The sequence below is a fragment of the Trachurus trachurus genome, assembly GCF_905171665.1.
Source record: "Trachurus trachurus genome assembly, chromosome: 22".
Classification (NCBI taxonomy): domain Eukaryota; kingdom Metazoa; phylum Chordata; class Actinopteri; order Carangiformes; family Carangidae; genus Trachurus; species Trachurus trachurus.
This window is the reverse complement of record NC_139907.1, coordinates 3303254-3318419: the sequence shown is the minus strand read 5'-3', so window position 1 is coordinate 3318419 and position 15166 is coordinate 3303254. Positions and strand designations below refer to the sequence as shown.

The window sequence follows — 15166 nt, the reverse complement described above, 5'->3', positions numbered from 1 at the left end:
TTTTGAGACATTGATTTTCTTTACACTGAATTTATTTCAACATTTAAAAAAAATCAAGAGGCAAAAAAAAATTCAGTGCTAGAAATTTGATGGTTTTTAAAATTCAAAGTCTGATTTTGATGCTAAAAAAATTCAGTCTTAGAAATTCATATTCAAACTCAGATGGCACAGAAAAACTTCCATATAAACTCCACATTATTAGTAACCAACTCTCCATAACCCCCCATAATCTCCATGATATTCATATTTCTATTATTTATTGTTGTTGTTTTTTAAATCCATATTTGTCCATTTTTCTTTCTTTTTTTAACTTTCATGCCAATAAAACGTTTGAATTGAATCAACTTGAACTGAGGGTGAAGGTTTGTGCTGAAGAGAAGAATCTGTCTCTAGTCAGTAGAAAATGTCCAAACTGAGTCTATTGAACTTTAGATCAGATTTAATAATGTAAACATCATCATATTTAAGGAGCTTCAGCCTCTGGACAGGGATACAGATGTGGTGGCAGATGAGTCCAAACCTGAGTCATGTCTGGTAAATCCAGCAGACAGTGAACGCACCACCACTGTCAACTGGCATTAAAGGAAAAGTACAAATGATTATTGATCAGCTTCCTTGGAGGTTGTTAGGGCCCTTTTATATTCACTGTGTCAGAAGGTGGTGAGGGAGGAAACAGGAAAAACTCGAACTGTTATTAAAGTCATCATCAGTGCAACAAAACAAAATCTGCATGAGTTGAAAGCGTTTGTTCACAAACTGAAACTAAACAGAGCCGCTACATCATTCTGCTTAAGTTTCACTTTGACAAAACTCCGCCCCCTCACATGATTCACATGACTCAACCCTGGAAACTGCTGCATTTCCTCCTCAGTCCCAGAGAAACATGAGCTGTGCACTTGATAAAACTCCGCCTCCTCACCTGACTCACCTGAGACAAACCAGGGAACAGTTTGTTCTCCGTCAGTCCCAGAGACGCAGACTGAAGAAGAGACAATCAGATTCAGCTTCAGACCAAACTAACAACTTCCTGTGAGTGAGTCCAGCTACAACACTGCTGCTTCAACCTGCTGACACTCCACACACTGAAGGTGAGTTTGACTAAAACCTGGACTCAGAGTCACAGTAAACTTCAGTCAAGTCAGTAGAGGAGGGAGGGGAGCCAGGACTGACTCTACTTCCTGTCTGCTGTGTTTTCAGCTTCACTCACAGACTAAATGGCTTCCAGATCAGAGGAGGAACTCTGCTGTCCGGTCTGTACAGAGGTCTTCAGAGATCCTGTTGTTCTGACCTGCAGCCACAGCTTCTGTAAAGACTGTCTGAAGAGCTGGTGGAGACAGAAACAAGATCGACTGTGTCCAGTTTGTAAGACAAGATCTTCAAGGTCAGAACCACCTGTTAGTCTGGTGCTGAAGAACCTGTGTGAGAGCTTCTTACTAGAGAGAGAGCAGAGATCTTCAGAGGCTCTCTGCAGTCTGCACTCTGAGAAACTCAAACTCTTCTGTCTGGACCATCTGCAGCCAGTGTGTCTCATCTGTCTCCATTCAGACACACACAAAAACCACAGAATTAGACCCATTGATGAAGCTGCGTCACAACTCAAGAAGGAACTTGAGGAAACTCTGGAGCCCTTAAAGAAGAAGTTAAAGGGTTTTGAAGAAGTTCAAGTGAAGTTTGATCAAATAGCAGAACACATTAAGGACCAGGCCCGACACACAGAGAGGCAGATTAAGGAGCAGTTTAAGAAGCTTCACCAGTTTCTAGAAGAGGAAGAGGAGGCCAGGATGGCTGCACTGAGGGAGGAAGAGGAGCAGAAGAGTCAGAGGATGAAGGAGAAGACGGAGGCTCTGAGCAGAAAGATAGCAGCTCTTTCACACACAGTCAGAGCCACAGAGGACGAGCTGAGAGCTGAAGACGTCTCATTCCTGCTCAACTACAAGGCTGCAGTGGAAAGAGTCCAGCAGCGCCCCCTGCTGGAGGATCCACAGCTGGACTCAGGAGCTCTGATAGACCAGGCCAAACACCTGGGCAACCTGACCTTCAACATCTGGACCAAGATGAAGGACATGGTCTCCTACAGTCCTGTGGTTCTGGACCCAAACACTGCTCATCCACTACTCATCCTGTCTGAAGATCTGACCAGTGTTAGACTAGGAGGCTACCAGCTTCTTCCTGACAATCCAGAGAGGAGTGATTGTTTCTTATCTGTCCTGGGCTCTGAGGGTTTTAACTCAGGGACTCACAGCTGGGATGTTGAGGTTGGAGACAATACAGCCTGGAAACTGGGTGTGTTACCAGAGTCTGTGCAGAGGAAGGGAGACAACATACTGTCTGGATCATGGAGGATACAGCTCCGTGAAGGTAAATACTCAGCTGTCTCACCATCAGGTCCAGTCATTGATCTCCCAGTGCAGAAGAAGCTCCAGAGGATCAGAGTGAATCTGGACTTGAACAGAGGAAAACTGTCGTTCTCTGATAACACACACATACACACCTTCACACACACTTTCACTGAGAAGATGTTTCCATACATTAACACTCTTGATAAAGTCCCATTGAAGCTGTTACCAGTGAAGGTGTCAGTGACAGTGGAGCAGAGCAGTTAGAGATCAAGAGGATGATCATATTTATAATGTTGTTTATTTCATAAAGGGAAAAGTCAGTGAATTGAACCTGTTAAACTGCACCTGTCCTCCTGCTGTCTCATTATTACAAACACTCTTTATGTCTCTGGTAAATAAAAACCAGTGAGAAGTCAATTCTCACTGGTTTTTATTTCTATATTTTGTATTAAATCATGATGGAGTCAAAGAGGAGACGCTGCAAGTTATTTCCGTGACTTGTGGGTTGTGGGAACCAACTATTTTGTTCACATCTGTATATCACAGAGCATTAAAAAAGAATAAGAAGGAAACAGTGTTCCTGCTTGACTACTGTTCCATACAAAAGTCAATTTTAATGAGCTAGAAACAACATTATGAAACACTGCACTCCTCGTATTGAAACCATTTTGTTTGCTTAAAATCATAATTTGTATTGAACACCTTGTTGACTATCTATCTGATTCTGTTAGTGCTACATTGTTAGTAACTATGGCTTATGCTCTCCATGAAATTCATATTTCTATTGCATATTTATTTTTTATCTATTTTTGTGTCTTATCTTGTTTTTTGTCTCAAATATTGATGCTTTTGCAAAATTGTTTTTTGAAACTTTGATGTCAATAAAGTTTTTGAATTGAATTGACTTGAACTGAGGGTGAAGGTTTTTGTGCTGAAGAGAAGAATCTGTCTTTAGTCAGTAGAAAATGTCCAAACTGAGTCTATTGAACTTTATGTCAGTGAATGTAAACAGGAAATGACATCAGTCTGTTTACAGTGAGTGAAGACAGGTGGAACAACAAGGTCTTCAAATGGACAATTATTCAAAAGGAGTTTGGTAGAAGTGTCTCTTTAAAGTTTGGACGTTAGTGATCTTTTCATCTTTGACAACAAACAAAAAAATGTCCGTCAGATATAACAAACGTTTAACTAAATCTACATTAGTTTATAACAGGACATGTTGTGCACGTTGAAAGAGTTTGTGTCTGTCCAGGTTCACATCAATGAGAGTCAAGCTAAATAACATCAGCTCAGAGTTTCACCTGATCATCACTAATATGAGGAGATCAATACATTAATCAATATCAGACATGATAACAATACTGAGAAGCAAAACCATGAGTAGGACACAAAGTTATAGAGAGAGAGCCCTGGTGCATCATGGGAATCCTCCTGTTCTACAGTCCTGGATACGTGAGAATAAACATTGATCAATGAACTCATGTCTCCTTCTTCTCCAGGAAACACGTTCAGATCAAACACATGAATATTTCAACCTGATTGATAAATGATCCTAATCAATAGAGAAGAGAAGAAAACAGGACTCATTCTGTAGATCAGACAGAGTTAGTAGTTTAGTCTTCTGGATGAATGAGATGTTCAAGTCCGATCCAGGGACAGAACTTTTTATTGATTTACATACGTCACCAGTTTCTTTAAAAGTCTCTGTTAATAAAGTGAAGTGTTGATGAAATTATTGGGCAGCTGGACAAAGTGGGAGGGGCTACAGGGAAGGTCACTGACTTGGCAGGACATCTTGAGCATGGAAGGACATTGGGTAAAGTTGTTGATGTCTTCTATGACGTCCTGCCTACTCCATCAAACCTCCACACATGGGGGGTGACAGAGAGTCCCAAGTGCAAGCTCTGTGGACAGTTTGCAAATCTTGAACATGTCTTCTCATCGTGCCAGTCAAGCTGCCAATGGAGTCATGATAAGATTCTGGTTCGGACGGAGGATGGTGTAAAACAGGCATAGAAAAACAGAAACAACGTTTGGATGCGTCCCACTTTGTCCAGTTTGTCAGTTCAGGAGAAAGCACTGCAGCACGAAGGAACAAAAGGATCCTGGCCTCAGCAAAACGACTGGGAGATGCAGGTAGACCTGAAAGAGAGGCTCAAATTCCCAGAGGAAACAGCCCCATATCTAGCCTCAGACCAGATATTGTTCTCTGGTCTAGAGGCACCAAACAGGTGGTGCTTATTGAATTAATAGTAACCTGGGAGGAGAGGATGGAGGAGGTGCATGGGCACAAGATCAAGAAACATCAGAACCTTATCCTCAAGAGTCAGCAGAATGGATGGAAGGCCTGGAACCGACCATGGAGGTCGGCTGCAGAGGTTTCTCTGGACAGTCACTCTAGAGGAGCCTTGGACTGATGGGGACTGAAGGGGTGGTAAGGAGGCGCCTGATAGGAAATGTCATCAGACTGGCTGATACAGCATCCTGGTGGACCTGGATACAGCAGGAGGTGCAGTGGTAGACCCAACCAGCTGAAGGATCGTCTTAAGAGTTGGATGGTGGTCAGCAGGGGCAGATCCAGGGCATTGGATCCCCCACCTTCCTGAGGTATTGTGGGCTTAGATCGATGAAACACCAGTGAAAGGGGGTGAAGACCTGCTGTAGCAACCCAACTCTTGCTCAGTGGAGTTGTGAAGCCAAGTTCTTCAGTCGGTGCCTTAGAGCAACCCTCACCTTTTTGGCATTTCACACAGCACGACTCAAAATAATTTCTTACCTTCATCTACAATCATCAAAGTCCTGTGGAGCGGGTTGGAAACTGTATCTTGACTCCAAGTGAACCTTTAATAAAAACTCTGAGGCCATTTGTAAAAAAGTTCATCAGTGTTTGTCTTACCTCAGAAATTTGTCCCGCCTCAACTTCTGATGTTACCATGGTGACCCTCTGTTATCAAGCCTTTATTGACCATGTGTCTTTTGTCCCTTGTGTCCTTACTCAGTGACTCGTCTCTGCAGGACAAACACCTGGTCAATCAGATCATAAAGTGGGATGTTAGGTTTATAGGTGAGTCTCAACTCAACCACACAGCTTTAGTGCAAGGCCTGAACTCTAAGGGATTCTCACAAAGGTCAGGAGCTGATCCTGGTTTCTGTCCAACACTTCATCAGAGACAAACAACACATTCACTCAAGTCCTGCAAGTTTGAAGTCCTGATACTTTTCTTGATGATTTTCTTGTCACAGCTCTTCATGATTCTCCTCCACATCTCTGTGACTAATATTCACTGCACCACAATTATCTGACAGGAACTATTTCTTCTGACTTTTCTGATTCATGTTCACAAACAGAAACTTAACAGAGCTGCTGCATCAACTGTTTCCAGCAATGAATCAAAGATCTGGAATGAAACTCCTGTTTATACTTGACAAACCTCCGCACCCTCACCTGACTCACCTATGATAAACCAGGGAACAGTTTGTTCCTCCTCAGTCCCAGAGACGCAGACTGAAGAAGAGACAATCAGATTCAGCTTCAGACCAAACTAACAACTTCCTGAGAGTGAGTCCAGCTACAACACTGCTGCTTCAACCTGCGGACACTCCACACACTGAAGGTGAGTTTGACTAAAACCTGGACTCAGAGTCACAGTAAACTTCAGTCAAGTCAGTAGAGGAGGGAGGGGAGCCATGACTGACTCTACTTCCTGTCTGCTGTGTTTTCAGCTCCACTCACAGACTAAATGGCTTCCAGATCAGAGGAGGATCTCTGCTGTCCAGTCTGTAAGGAGGTCTTCAGAAATCCTGTTGTTCTGACCTGCAGCCACAGCTTCTGTAAAGACTGTCTGAAGAGCTGGTGGAGAGAGAAACGAGATCCACTGTGTCCAGTTTGTAACAGAAGATCTTCAAGAGATGAACCACCTATTAGTCTGGTGATAAAGAACCTGTGTGAGAGCTTCTTACAGCAGAGAGAGCAGAGATCTTCAGAGGCTCTCTGCAGTCTGCACTCTGAGAAACTCAAACTCTTCTGTCTGGACCATCAGCAGCCAGTGTGTCTCATCTGCAGAGATTCAGAAACACACACCAACCACAGATTCAGACCCATCGATGAAGCTGCTTCACAACTCAAGAAGGAACTTGAGGAAACTCTGGAGCCCTTAAAGGAGAAGTTGAAGGGTTTTGAAGAAGTTCAGGTGAAGTTTGGTCGAACAGCAGAACACATTAAGGAACACATCAAGGTCCAGGCTAGACGCACAGAGAGGCAGATTAAGGAGCAGTTTAAGAAGCTTCACCAGTTTCTAGAAGAGGAAGAGGAGGCCAGGATGGCTGCACTGAGGGAGGAAGAGGAGCAGAAGAGTCAGAGGATGAAGGAGAAGATGGAGGCTCTGAGCAGAGAGATAGCAGCTCTTTCACACACAGTCAGAGCCACAGAGGACGAGCTGAGAGCTGAAGACGTCTCATTCCTGCTCAACTACAAGGCTGCAGTGGAAAGAGTCCAGCAGCGCCCCCTGCTGGAGGATCCACAGCTGGACTCAGGAGCTCTGATAGACCAGGCCAAACACCTGGGCAACCTGACCTTCAACATCTGGAACAAGATGAAGGACATGGTCTCCTACAGACCTGTGGTTCTGGACCCAAACACTGCTCATCCAGAACTCATCCTGTCTGAAGATCTGACCAGTGTGAGAGGAGGAAACAAACAGCAGCTTCCTGACAATCCAGAGAGGATTCATTCTTCCTACTCTGTCTTAGGCTCTGAGGGTTTTAACTCAGGGACTCACAGCTGGGATGTCGAGGTTGGAGACAATACATGGTGGAGACTGGGTGTGTTAACAGAGTCTGTGCAGAGGAAGGGAGACAACATGTGCTCTGGATTATGGAGAATATATTTCTGCGAAGGTAAATACTCAGCATGTTCACCATCAGGTCCAGTCATTGATCTCCCAGTGCAGAAGGAGTTTCAGAGGATCAGAGTGAATCTGGACTTCGACAGAGGAAAACTGTCGTTCTCTGATCCTGATACTAACACACACATACACACCTTCACACACACTTTCACTGAGAAGATGTTTCCATACATTTACAGTTTTAAAAATCTCCCATTGAAGCTTTTACCAGTGAAGGTGTCAGTGACAGTGGAGCAGAGCAGTTAGAGATAAAGAGGATGATCATATTTATAATGTTGTTTATCTCTTAAAGGGAAAAGTCAGTTAATTGAACCTGTTAAACTGCACCTGTCCTCCTGCTGTCTCATTATTACAAACACTCTTTATTTCTCTTTGACTTCTCACTGGCTTTTATTTCTATATTTTGTCATGAATCATGATGGAATCAATGAGAAGACACTGCAAGTTATTTCAGTGACAATTGACAAGTTGTGGGAACCAACTATTTTGTTAATGTCTGTATGTCATGGAGGATTAAAAAAGAATAAGAAGGAAGGAAACAGTGTTACTGCTTGACTGCTGTTCCATACAAAAGTCAATTGTAATGAGCTAGAAACATCATTATTTATGTCCAATATATAAGACACTGTCCTCCTCCTGTTGTAACCATTTTGTTTGCTTAAAATCATAATTTGTATTGTTGAATCTTTTGCTTGGAAAACTTATTCAAGAATAATTTTAATGTACAAATAACTTACTTATCATTTCTTATATCACATGATGTCAGACAGAGGAGACCGGAGGTTTGATAAAGTTTTTGACCACCTGTATTGTTGAAACAGGTGAAGTAAATGATATTCTTTTACCTTTGTTAATTTAGTGATATTTTCATTATCTTTGAATTTATAATCAATATTCAACAATGTTTTGTCAATTTTCTTTTGCTGATTAAATCTTTCAAAGAATTAAAGAAGTCTGTCATTTTTCATGTTAAATATTTTTGGAAGTGTGTTCAAACACACAGGCGGTTTGGTATATTATTATAATAAGAGATGGTGATGCAGATTATTTATTGTTTTTTTCCCCTTTTGCTCCTTTATCAAACACTAAAATGAACAGATGTAAAAAAAATAAATAAATAAATAAATAAATAAAATAATAATAATAGTAATAAAAAATAAAAATCCACGTAAAACTCATTCTTTATTCTCGAGGAGTCGTAACGTTTGTTTAATGAAAAACATCCTGAAGAACACAAACATCATGACTGCTCCTCCTGGTTCAATCTTCTGTGTATTTATGGAAATGCAGATAAAATAAAGCTAAAATAAATACCTTTAGATTCATAATTCTTCTGCACTCAAATCTGATTCTGCATGTATTAATCTAAAGGAGCAAAACCAGGTGAAGTTTTCGTTCTGCAGCTGGTTAATGTGTGTGTGCAGGTGTGTTACATCCATGATCACACTGCAGCTTATTAGTTCACACACACACACATCAGCGTGTATGTGTGTGTGTGTGTTGCTGCTGCTGTTATTTGGATCGCAGCAGCTCCATCACATCAAAGATGCAGAATGAGCTCCAGAGGACGTGGACGTGAGGCCGCGGCCGCCAGCGTGGATGTAAATTTATGCGGCGAGCTGCAGACTGAGGCTGAAACCATCATCAGGTTCCTCAGGTTCCTCACGTCGGCTCCCACAACCATCACATCAAGTGTTGATTGGCTACACAAAACATCAACTATGGTCCCGTTACCTGCTCCAACTTTACACCTCCGACTTCACACCGTCTGTTTTTGAGACACCAATAAACTTCCAATGTGGTTAATTCACACAGACGCAACTGATCCAAGATCTGGTTTGTGTTTTTACACACAAGGTGAAAGGAAAAGGAAAAGGAGAAGGAGATCCTGCTCCATCTGTCGGAGCTTTAGGTCCAGGATGTTTTTGCTCCGAGGTCCAAGGAGACAGAGTTTACACAGACCGACAGAGCTCAGTTGTGAGAACACATCAAGGTTGAACTGTAAAGCCTGTAGTGACGGTTTCCGTGGCAGTGGGAGGAGAAAGGTCAAACAGGAGCTCAAGCTGCTGGACCGCAGGACGACTGCAGTGTCCTCGTCTCGCTGCCGTCCTCCTGGGAGCTGTAACATCGTCTCACTCTGGATTTATTACTCAGTCTCTCTCTAATCACACAGCAACAAACTGGTCCTGAATCCTCTGGTCCTGCAAAACCATGAACGAGCCAAACAGATACATAATAAACACAGTTTCCTCTGGTTTGACTCATGTTTGCATTTAAAATGATGCATACATAAAGTCTTTTTTAGATGTTTAAATCTCTCTCAGTAGGAAACAAACAAAGAGCCTGAGAACGGGCGGTGCAGACAGAGAGAAGAAGTCTGAACCTGCTGGTTTTCAGTCTTTTCATCACATTTAAAAAGAGCTTTTATCTGAATGAGCCAAGCGGAGGAGGAGGAGGAGGAGGGGAGTCCTGGTCCTGGTCCAGGTCGAGGATCTGAACTCAGGTGCAATTGCTACATTCAGTAAATCAGCAGAGATCGTTTCTGTTGCATTGAAGTGTGACAGGTTTTTATATGTCTTCATTCGACAGGACAATGTTTATATATATATGTTATAATTTATTTATTATGGTATGGTTATGGTTTTTAATTGAATTACACTCTGACATGCTCTATTTTATGATTTTTAAAGTGTAAAGTATCTTTGAGCAGTTGTAAAATGTATTGTTATTATATTATTATAATTATAGAGTATAGATCAGAATGTATTCATTCATCTCTTGTATTATTAAGATGTATTTCACATAGTGCATCTGTACTCTAAGATTATTCAATGTACAAACCTGCAACAATAATAAATCTAAAACCTTCTCTCAACTTACCTCCATCTTCTTTATGACCTGTAATAACATCAAGCTGCACAAAGAGAAAATAAAACCAGACTATATCAACTACACAGAAACACAAAAAAACTTAGTGAACATGTGAACTCTATGTTTGTGCAGAACAAACTCTTTAGCTTTCGTGTTTCTCCGCGATTTAAAAAGAGAAAAGCATAAAGACAGTGGTAAAAAAAACTAAACCTCAGAGCTTCAGCACCAACAAACACCAACTTAAATACAACTTTAATAATAATGCAACCTCCCAAAATGATGTTAGCAGCTGCTCCTTAAACAGCAGAGAAGGAAACACAACGTGCAGCTACACACTGACCCACTGACTGTCGCCTGTTTACCATCAACACACACGGAGAGCGAGCGGCCGAGAGACAGAGACAGAGACAGAGACAGACCGCCGAGCGTCTGGACAAAGTTGAAGGTCAGTGTGTGTGTGTGTGTGTGTGTGTGTGTGTGTGAGTGACGGAGGAGTAGCCAGTGATAAAAGACTGAAGAGAAGAGGAGTCACACAGAGAGAGGGAGTGTGTGTGTGTGTGTGTGTGTGTGTGTTGCTATCTGCAGCGCTTCAAGGTCTCTGTGCGCTGCTTGTTTATTGTGTGACGTCAACTCACCACAGAGGAACAATGTGGGAAGATTACACCATAAACCTCCATAACCAGAGGAACAGCAAGTACACGGCACACACACACACACACACACAAACACACACACACACACACCCTTACCTTTAAAGTGGAGCAGACTGAAGCATGAGAATCTGAAGTTCATTATGTACAAACAGGTTTTATTTCAGGCGTGGAGTCTTTGTGTGTCTGAGGTCGTTGACCCCTGAACTGCACGTTTCCACACACTCTCCGTTACATTCATGTGGATCTTTGACAAAACTGTCTTTTTTTTTTCTCTACTAAATCTTTATTCTTATTTGCTGCTGTAGTTGTGTAATGTCATTTTGCTTGGAGCTGTTTTGCAGCAGGTTGTAACGGTGTTGTTGTCAGATAAAGCTGCTTCACACCAGAAGTAAAAGCATAAAACTGGCTTTTAATGTGTAGTTAAATATGTCTGATTTCTGTTCTTCTATAAGTTTTATCTATTTAATTTCATTCCATTTCTTTTTTGATGTGTCTTTATTTTAATTTTGCTTAAGTAAGCGTCTTTGAGCACTTGTTATAAATAAATGTATCTATTATTTCTTTACAGGAGTACTGTGCTCCTCCTCATAGAGATAAATGTATTTATTTGTGATGTATTCACATGTAGCAACCTTTTTAATTAAACTGATAAAAGACTTGCAGGACAAGCAGCTGCAGCTGTTGAAGGATGAGCAGCAACATTCACGAGTTCATGTTCCTGCTCTGACTCTGACTCAGAGAGTTAATCAGAGAGTGAGAAGAGATGAGACAAATCATCTAAAGGCTAAATCATTATACATTATTCACTTCTTAACAAAAGTGAAAGGTTTTTGAGAATTTTCAGCATATTTAAGTTACATATATCTATGAAACCCTTAAATAACAAGTACATAGAGTTCAGAGTAAAAAATAAACTGTTATTGTGTCAGATCTTCTCTCCTCACAGACTCACTGTGTTGTGTTGATGCTATAATGAGCTCATCGGTCGGTCAACGTGCACGGTGCACGGAGCAGGGTGCACGGTGCAGAGTGGCTCTCTCACCTGTTGAGCTTGAAGTCGGGGGAGAAGATGAGTTTCCCAGGATGGTCCACAGACCTCCACATCAGGCCCAGCATCAGGATCTCCAGCCAGCAGCACTTCAGCAGGTGGATCTGGTCGGTGAGACTCAGCTCTAAGAAGCCTGAGGTGAGAAGACATACAACTTGATCTTATGCCTGTTCACTGTTTTTCTGTATGTTTTCTCACGATTGCTTTATTTTTTCATTGATATTGTATTTGTGAAGCACCTTGTAACCTTGGTTTTGAAAGGTGCTATAGAAATAAAGGTTATTATCATTATTACATTAGATTATATATATATTAGATAATATATCGTAGTGAACACAAAGCTCTAGAAGTCAGAGGTGAAGGAAACTTCTTCTAAGTTAGGACTCAAGGATGAAATGATTGACATGGTCAAAAGTCAGTCTGACACATGTGACACAGTTCAGCCTGGCAGAAAACTGACAACTGGATTAAAACAATTAATTCAAAAACTAAATTACCTATTAATTTAAAATGTTTGGTTCCTGTTCTTTGTTAATTGATGAGCTTCCTAACATCAGTGTGACAGCTGCTGCTTCGTCAACTCGTCTCATACGTAGATTATAGTAACTAAGAATCAGAAACAGAGCCTGACACCTGTTCTGTTGTGAGCTATAGACAAAGATATACTGTATAAAATAAAAAATATCAGCTCTGACAGCGCAGGTCTCATCTGTCTTTTTTCTTTTCTATTTTTTTCTCCAGATCTTTTATAATTCAGACACTACACACTCATTTTCACTCATTTTCACTTCTGTCTGTGAGAAAAAAGAAAAAAAAAAACATCAGGGAAAAATGGTCTTTGTAGAGAAAACTGGAGTCTTTGTGTGATCCCTTCACATTAACACCTCTCCTGAGAAGACACCTGCAGAGCTGAACGGGCTGAGAGGAGGAGGAGGAGGAGGAGGAGGAGGAGGAGGAGGAGGAGGAGGAGGAAGAGGAGGAGGAGGAAGAGGGAGAGGAGGGAGAGGAGAGGACTGAAATAAAGAGATTTTACAGATTTAAAGTTTTACAGTCTGTTTCCTGCCTGTGTTCATTCACTCTTTGTCTCATCTGAGTGTTTATTCATTTCTCTGTGACCCACAACGTCTCAGACCGGTGGACAGATGATGTGTTTACCGTCCTCTTCTTAGTCTACTACATGTAAACTGGACTCTAATTAAGTCTGAAGAGACATTAAATAACTGGGAGACGAGTGCGACAGAAGCAGCAGGATTGCATCAAGGTTTGAGTACAGGAGCAGAGAAGGGACATAATTCATACAAAACTGAACATAATGAAGTGAACTTTAAAATGTGAATCCTGAAGAAAAAAAAAAGAAAAGATCATTCAAATTTAAATATAAGAAAAAATCTAATGTTATTGTGCCATCTTTTGTTATGTACAATGTGATTTTATGTGATGTTTGTCCATATTTTCTATGTTTGTGAGTAAAAAAAGTGAAATATTGTGATCCATATTTTTACATTAGATAATATTTTCTATTAAACAACATTATGATGAATCCACAATATTTTTCAGTGTGTAAACCGATTTTGAAGACCTCAAAATAAAGACGTTGGGACAAAACTGCTCAAGATAGTTAATGATTGTCTTCTTTCCATTTTCAGGACACTGTAGTCAAGTTGTCGACTCCCCAAACCCATCTGTATCTGCACACACCTCCCAACTTTCAAGACCATGCTCAAAACTCAGCTTTTTGAACAAGCTTTTAATATATAATTTGTGTTTTATACTGTTTTATTGCTGTTTTTAATCTGAATCTCACTATTTTATGATTTTTAAAGAGTAAAGTGTCTTTGAAATTGAACTGTTCTGAGGTCAGATTGTGTGACAGTAGTTTGTTTCTGACCTGGGATCTTCTTGGCCCAGCTGATCATGAGGACCAGCTCCTTGTCTGCCAGGTTGGTGAGCGACATCATCATGCTGGCCTCGGTGAAGGGCTTCTTCAGCTCCTCCATCAGGTAGATCTCGGGCGGCTCCGCCTCCATGATGCGGGAGATGAACTCCTCGGGGCTCATGGTCGGGTGGTGGGCGTGGTGGTTGCCCTGGGGGAGGGGGGCGAAGGGAGCGAGGGGCGCCTCCACGTGGAGATGCCTCTGAGCTCCTCGAGGGCCGTGCCCCGCCCTCACCAGCCCCCGGCCCGTCGCGTCCCGAGGGTGAAGGCCGCCGCCGCCGCCACGGCGATGTCGAGCTCCTCGGAAGCTGCAGCGCTCGCGCCTCATTCCTGCAAACAGAAACATGACATCACATGACCTGTAGGGCTGGGACGATACGCTTTTCTCCCGAGTCGATTCTTCTACGATTTTTTTGGATGCCGATTCGATTCAAATTGTGATTCTACGATATTGCCGATTTTCTCGATTTTTAGTCTGCATTTTTAACACCAGTGAAACAGTTGAATGATTATGATTGTCTACAGACTATTCCAGGAAACATATTTCCCCAAAAAATCACATGTAAGTCAGTTTTTAAGATTTATTCAGCAGCAATATATACGTTTACTCTCTTTTCAAAAGCCTGGACTGCATAAAAGAGGCAAAAATAAAGGAGTCTATATCTCTTTCTGACAAAATGAGATATACTGTAGACTGAGGTAAACTGCTACATTTTAACATTTATCTGCACACAAATACTGTAGGAGCCTATAAATTAACATACTCCATTATAAAGTGAACTTAAACCCTTTTCAAAACCTGGACTCCCTGTATGTAAAAAAGGCAAACAAATGCACATTGCACAATATTTAATAAATAAATAAATAAATAAATAATTAAAAGAAAAATGATTTTTGAAAAAAAATCAAAATCGTCCAAAAAAAAATTGCGATACCCTATGTGAATCGATTTTTTTCTCCCACCCCTAATGACCTGTGATGTCACCGCTTCGTGTTGTTTTAGGAGCAGCTCTGAAACCTGAATCTGTGCCTTTTCTGTTGTATTTTAAGACTTGGATCCAGGAGGAACTCCCTGAGTAGACGGTTTCATGTCTTCATCTATAAACACAACCAGACTCACTATCACCATGTTCAATAATCTTCTCCTTTCTCACTTAGTGGAACAGTCTGGTTCCTGTCACGGCAACAAACATCCACTGAACTGAATGAGTCATGAAATACAAGACTTGAAGAGACAATAAAAAAGACTGACGTGTACAGTAAAAGCTTCAACTGACTCATGACACGTTGTTTTCTCACCCCGACATAAATCTCTCAAACGGGCTCAAAGTTTCTTGCAGCAAAAAACGTTTGCTTTGCTTCCAAAGACAAAGAGCTACAATCTGCACAAATCAACCAAGAACAAGAAGGAGGAGGAG

At 41.4% G+C, this 15166-nt stretch overlaps 3 protein-coding genes across 5 annotated transcripts in view; 2 read left to right on the top strand and 1 right to left on the bottom strand.

Moving 5' to 3' along the window:
* The window catches only part of esr2b (estrogen receptor 2b), a 59780-nt gene that overhangs the window by 17579 nt on the left and 27035 nt on the right, over positions 1-15166 (bottom strand). For all 3 annotated transcript variants that reach the window (XM_083998807.1, XM_083998805.1, XM_083998806.1), the window contains 2 exons: positions 13704-14078; positions 11810-11948 (listed from right to left, as the gene is read on the bottom strand). In XM_083998807.1, the coding sequence (XP_083854933.1) occupies positions 11810-11948; positions 13704-14078 (514 nt within the window). The remainder of the gene's footprint in view (positions 1-11809; positions 11949-13703; positions 14079-15166) is intronic.
* On the top strand, positions 1215-4756 carry LOC311005866 (uncharacterized protein; the record flags this gene model as incomplete). The annotated part of the gene is made up of 2 exons (XM_083998475.1): positions 1215-1877; positions 4397-4756. The coding sequence occupies 2 exons, from the start codon at positions 1215-1217 to the stop codon at positions 4754-4756; spliced, it is 1023 nt and encodes a 340-aa protein (XP_083854601.1).
* On the top strand, positions 6048-7489 carry LOC311006133 (nuclear factor 7, ovary-like; the record flags this gene model as incomplete). The annotated part of the gene is made up of 1 exon (XM_083998835.1): positions 6048-7489. The coding sequence occupies exon 1, from the start codon at positions 6080-6082 to the stop codon at positions 7487-7489; it is 1410 nt and encodes a 469-aa protein (XP_083854961.1). The 5' UTR covers positions 6048-6079.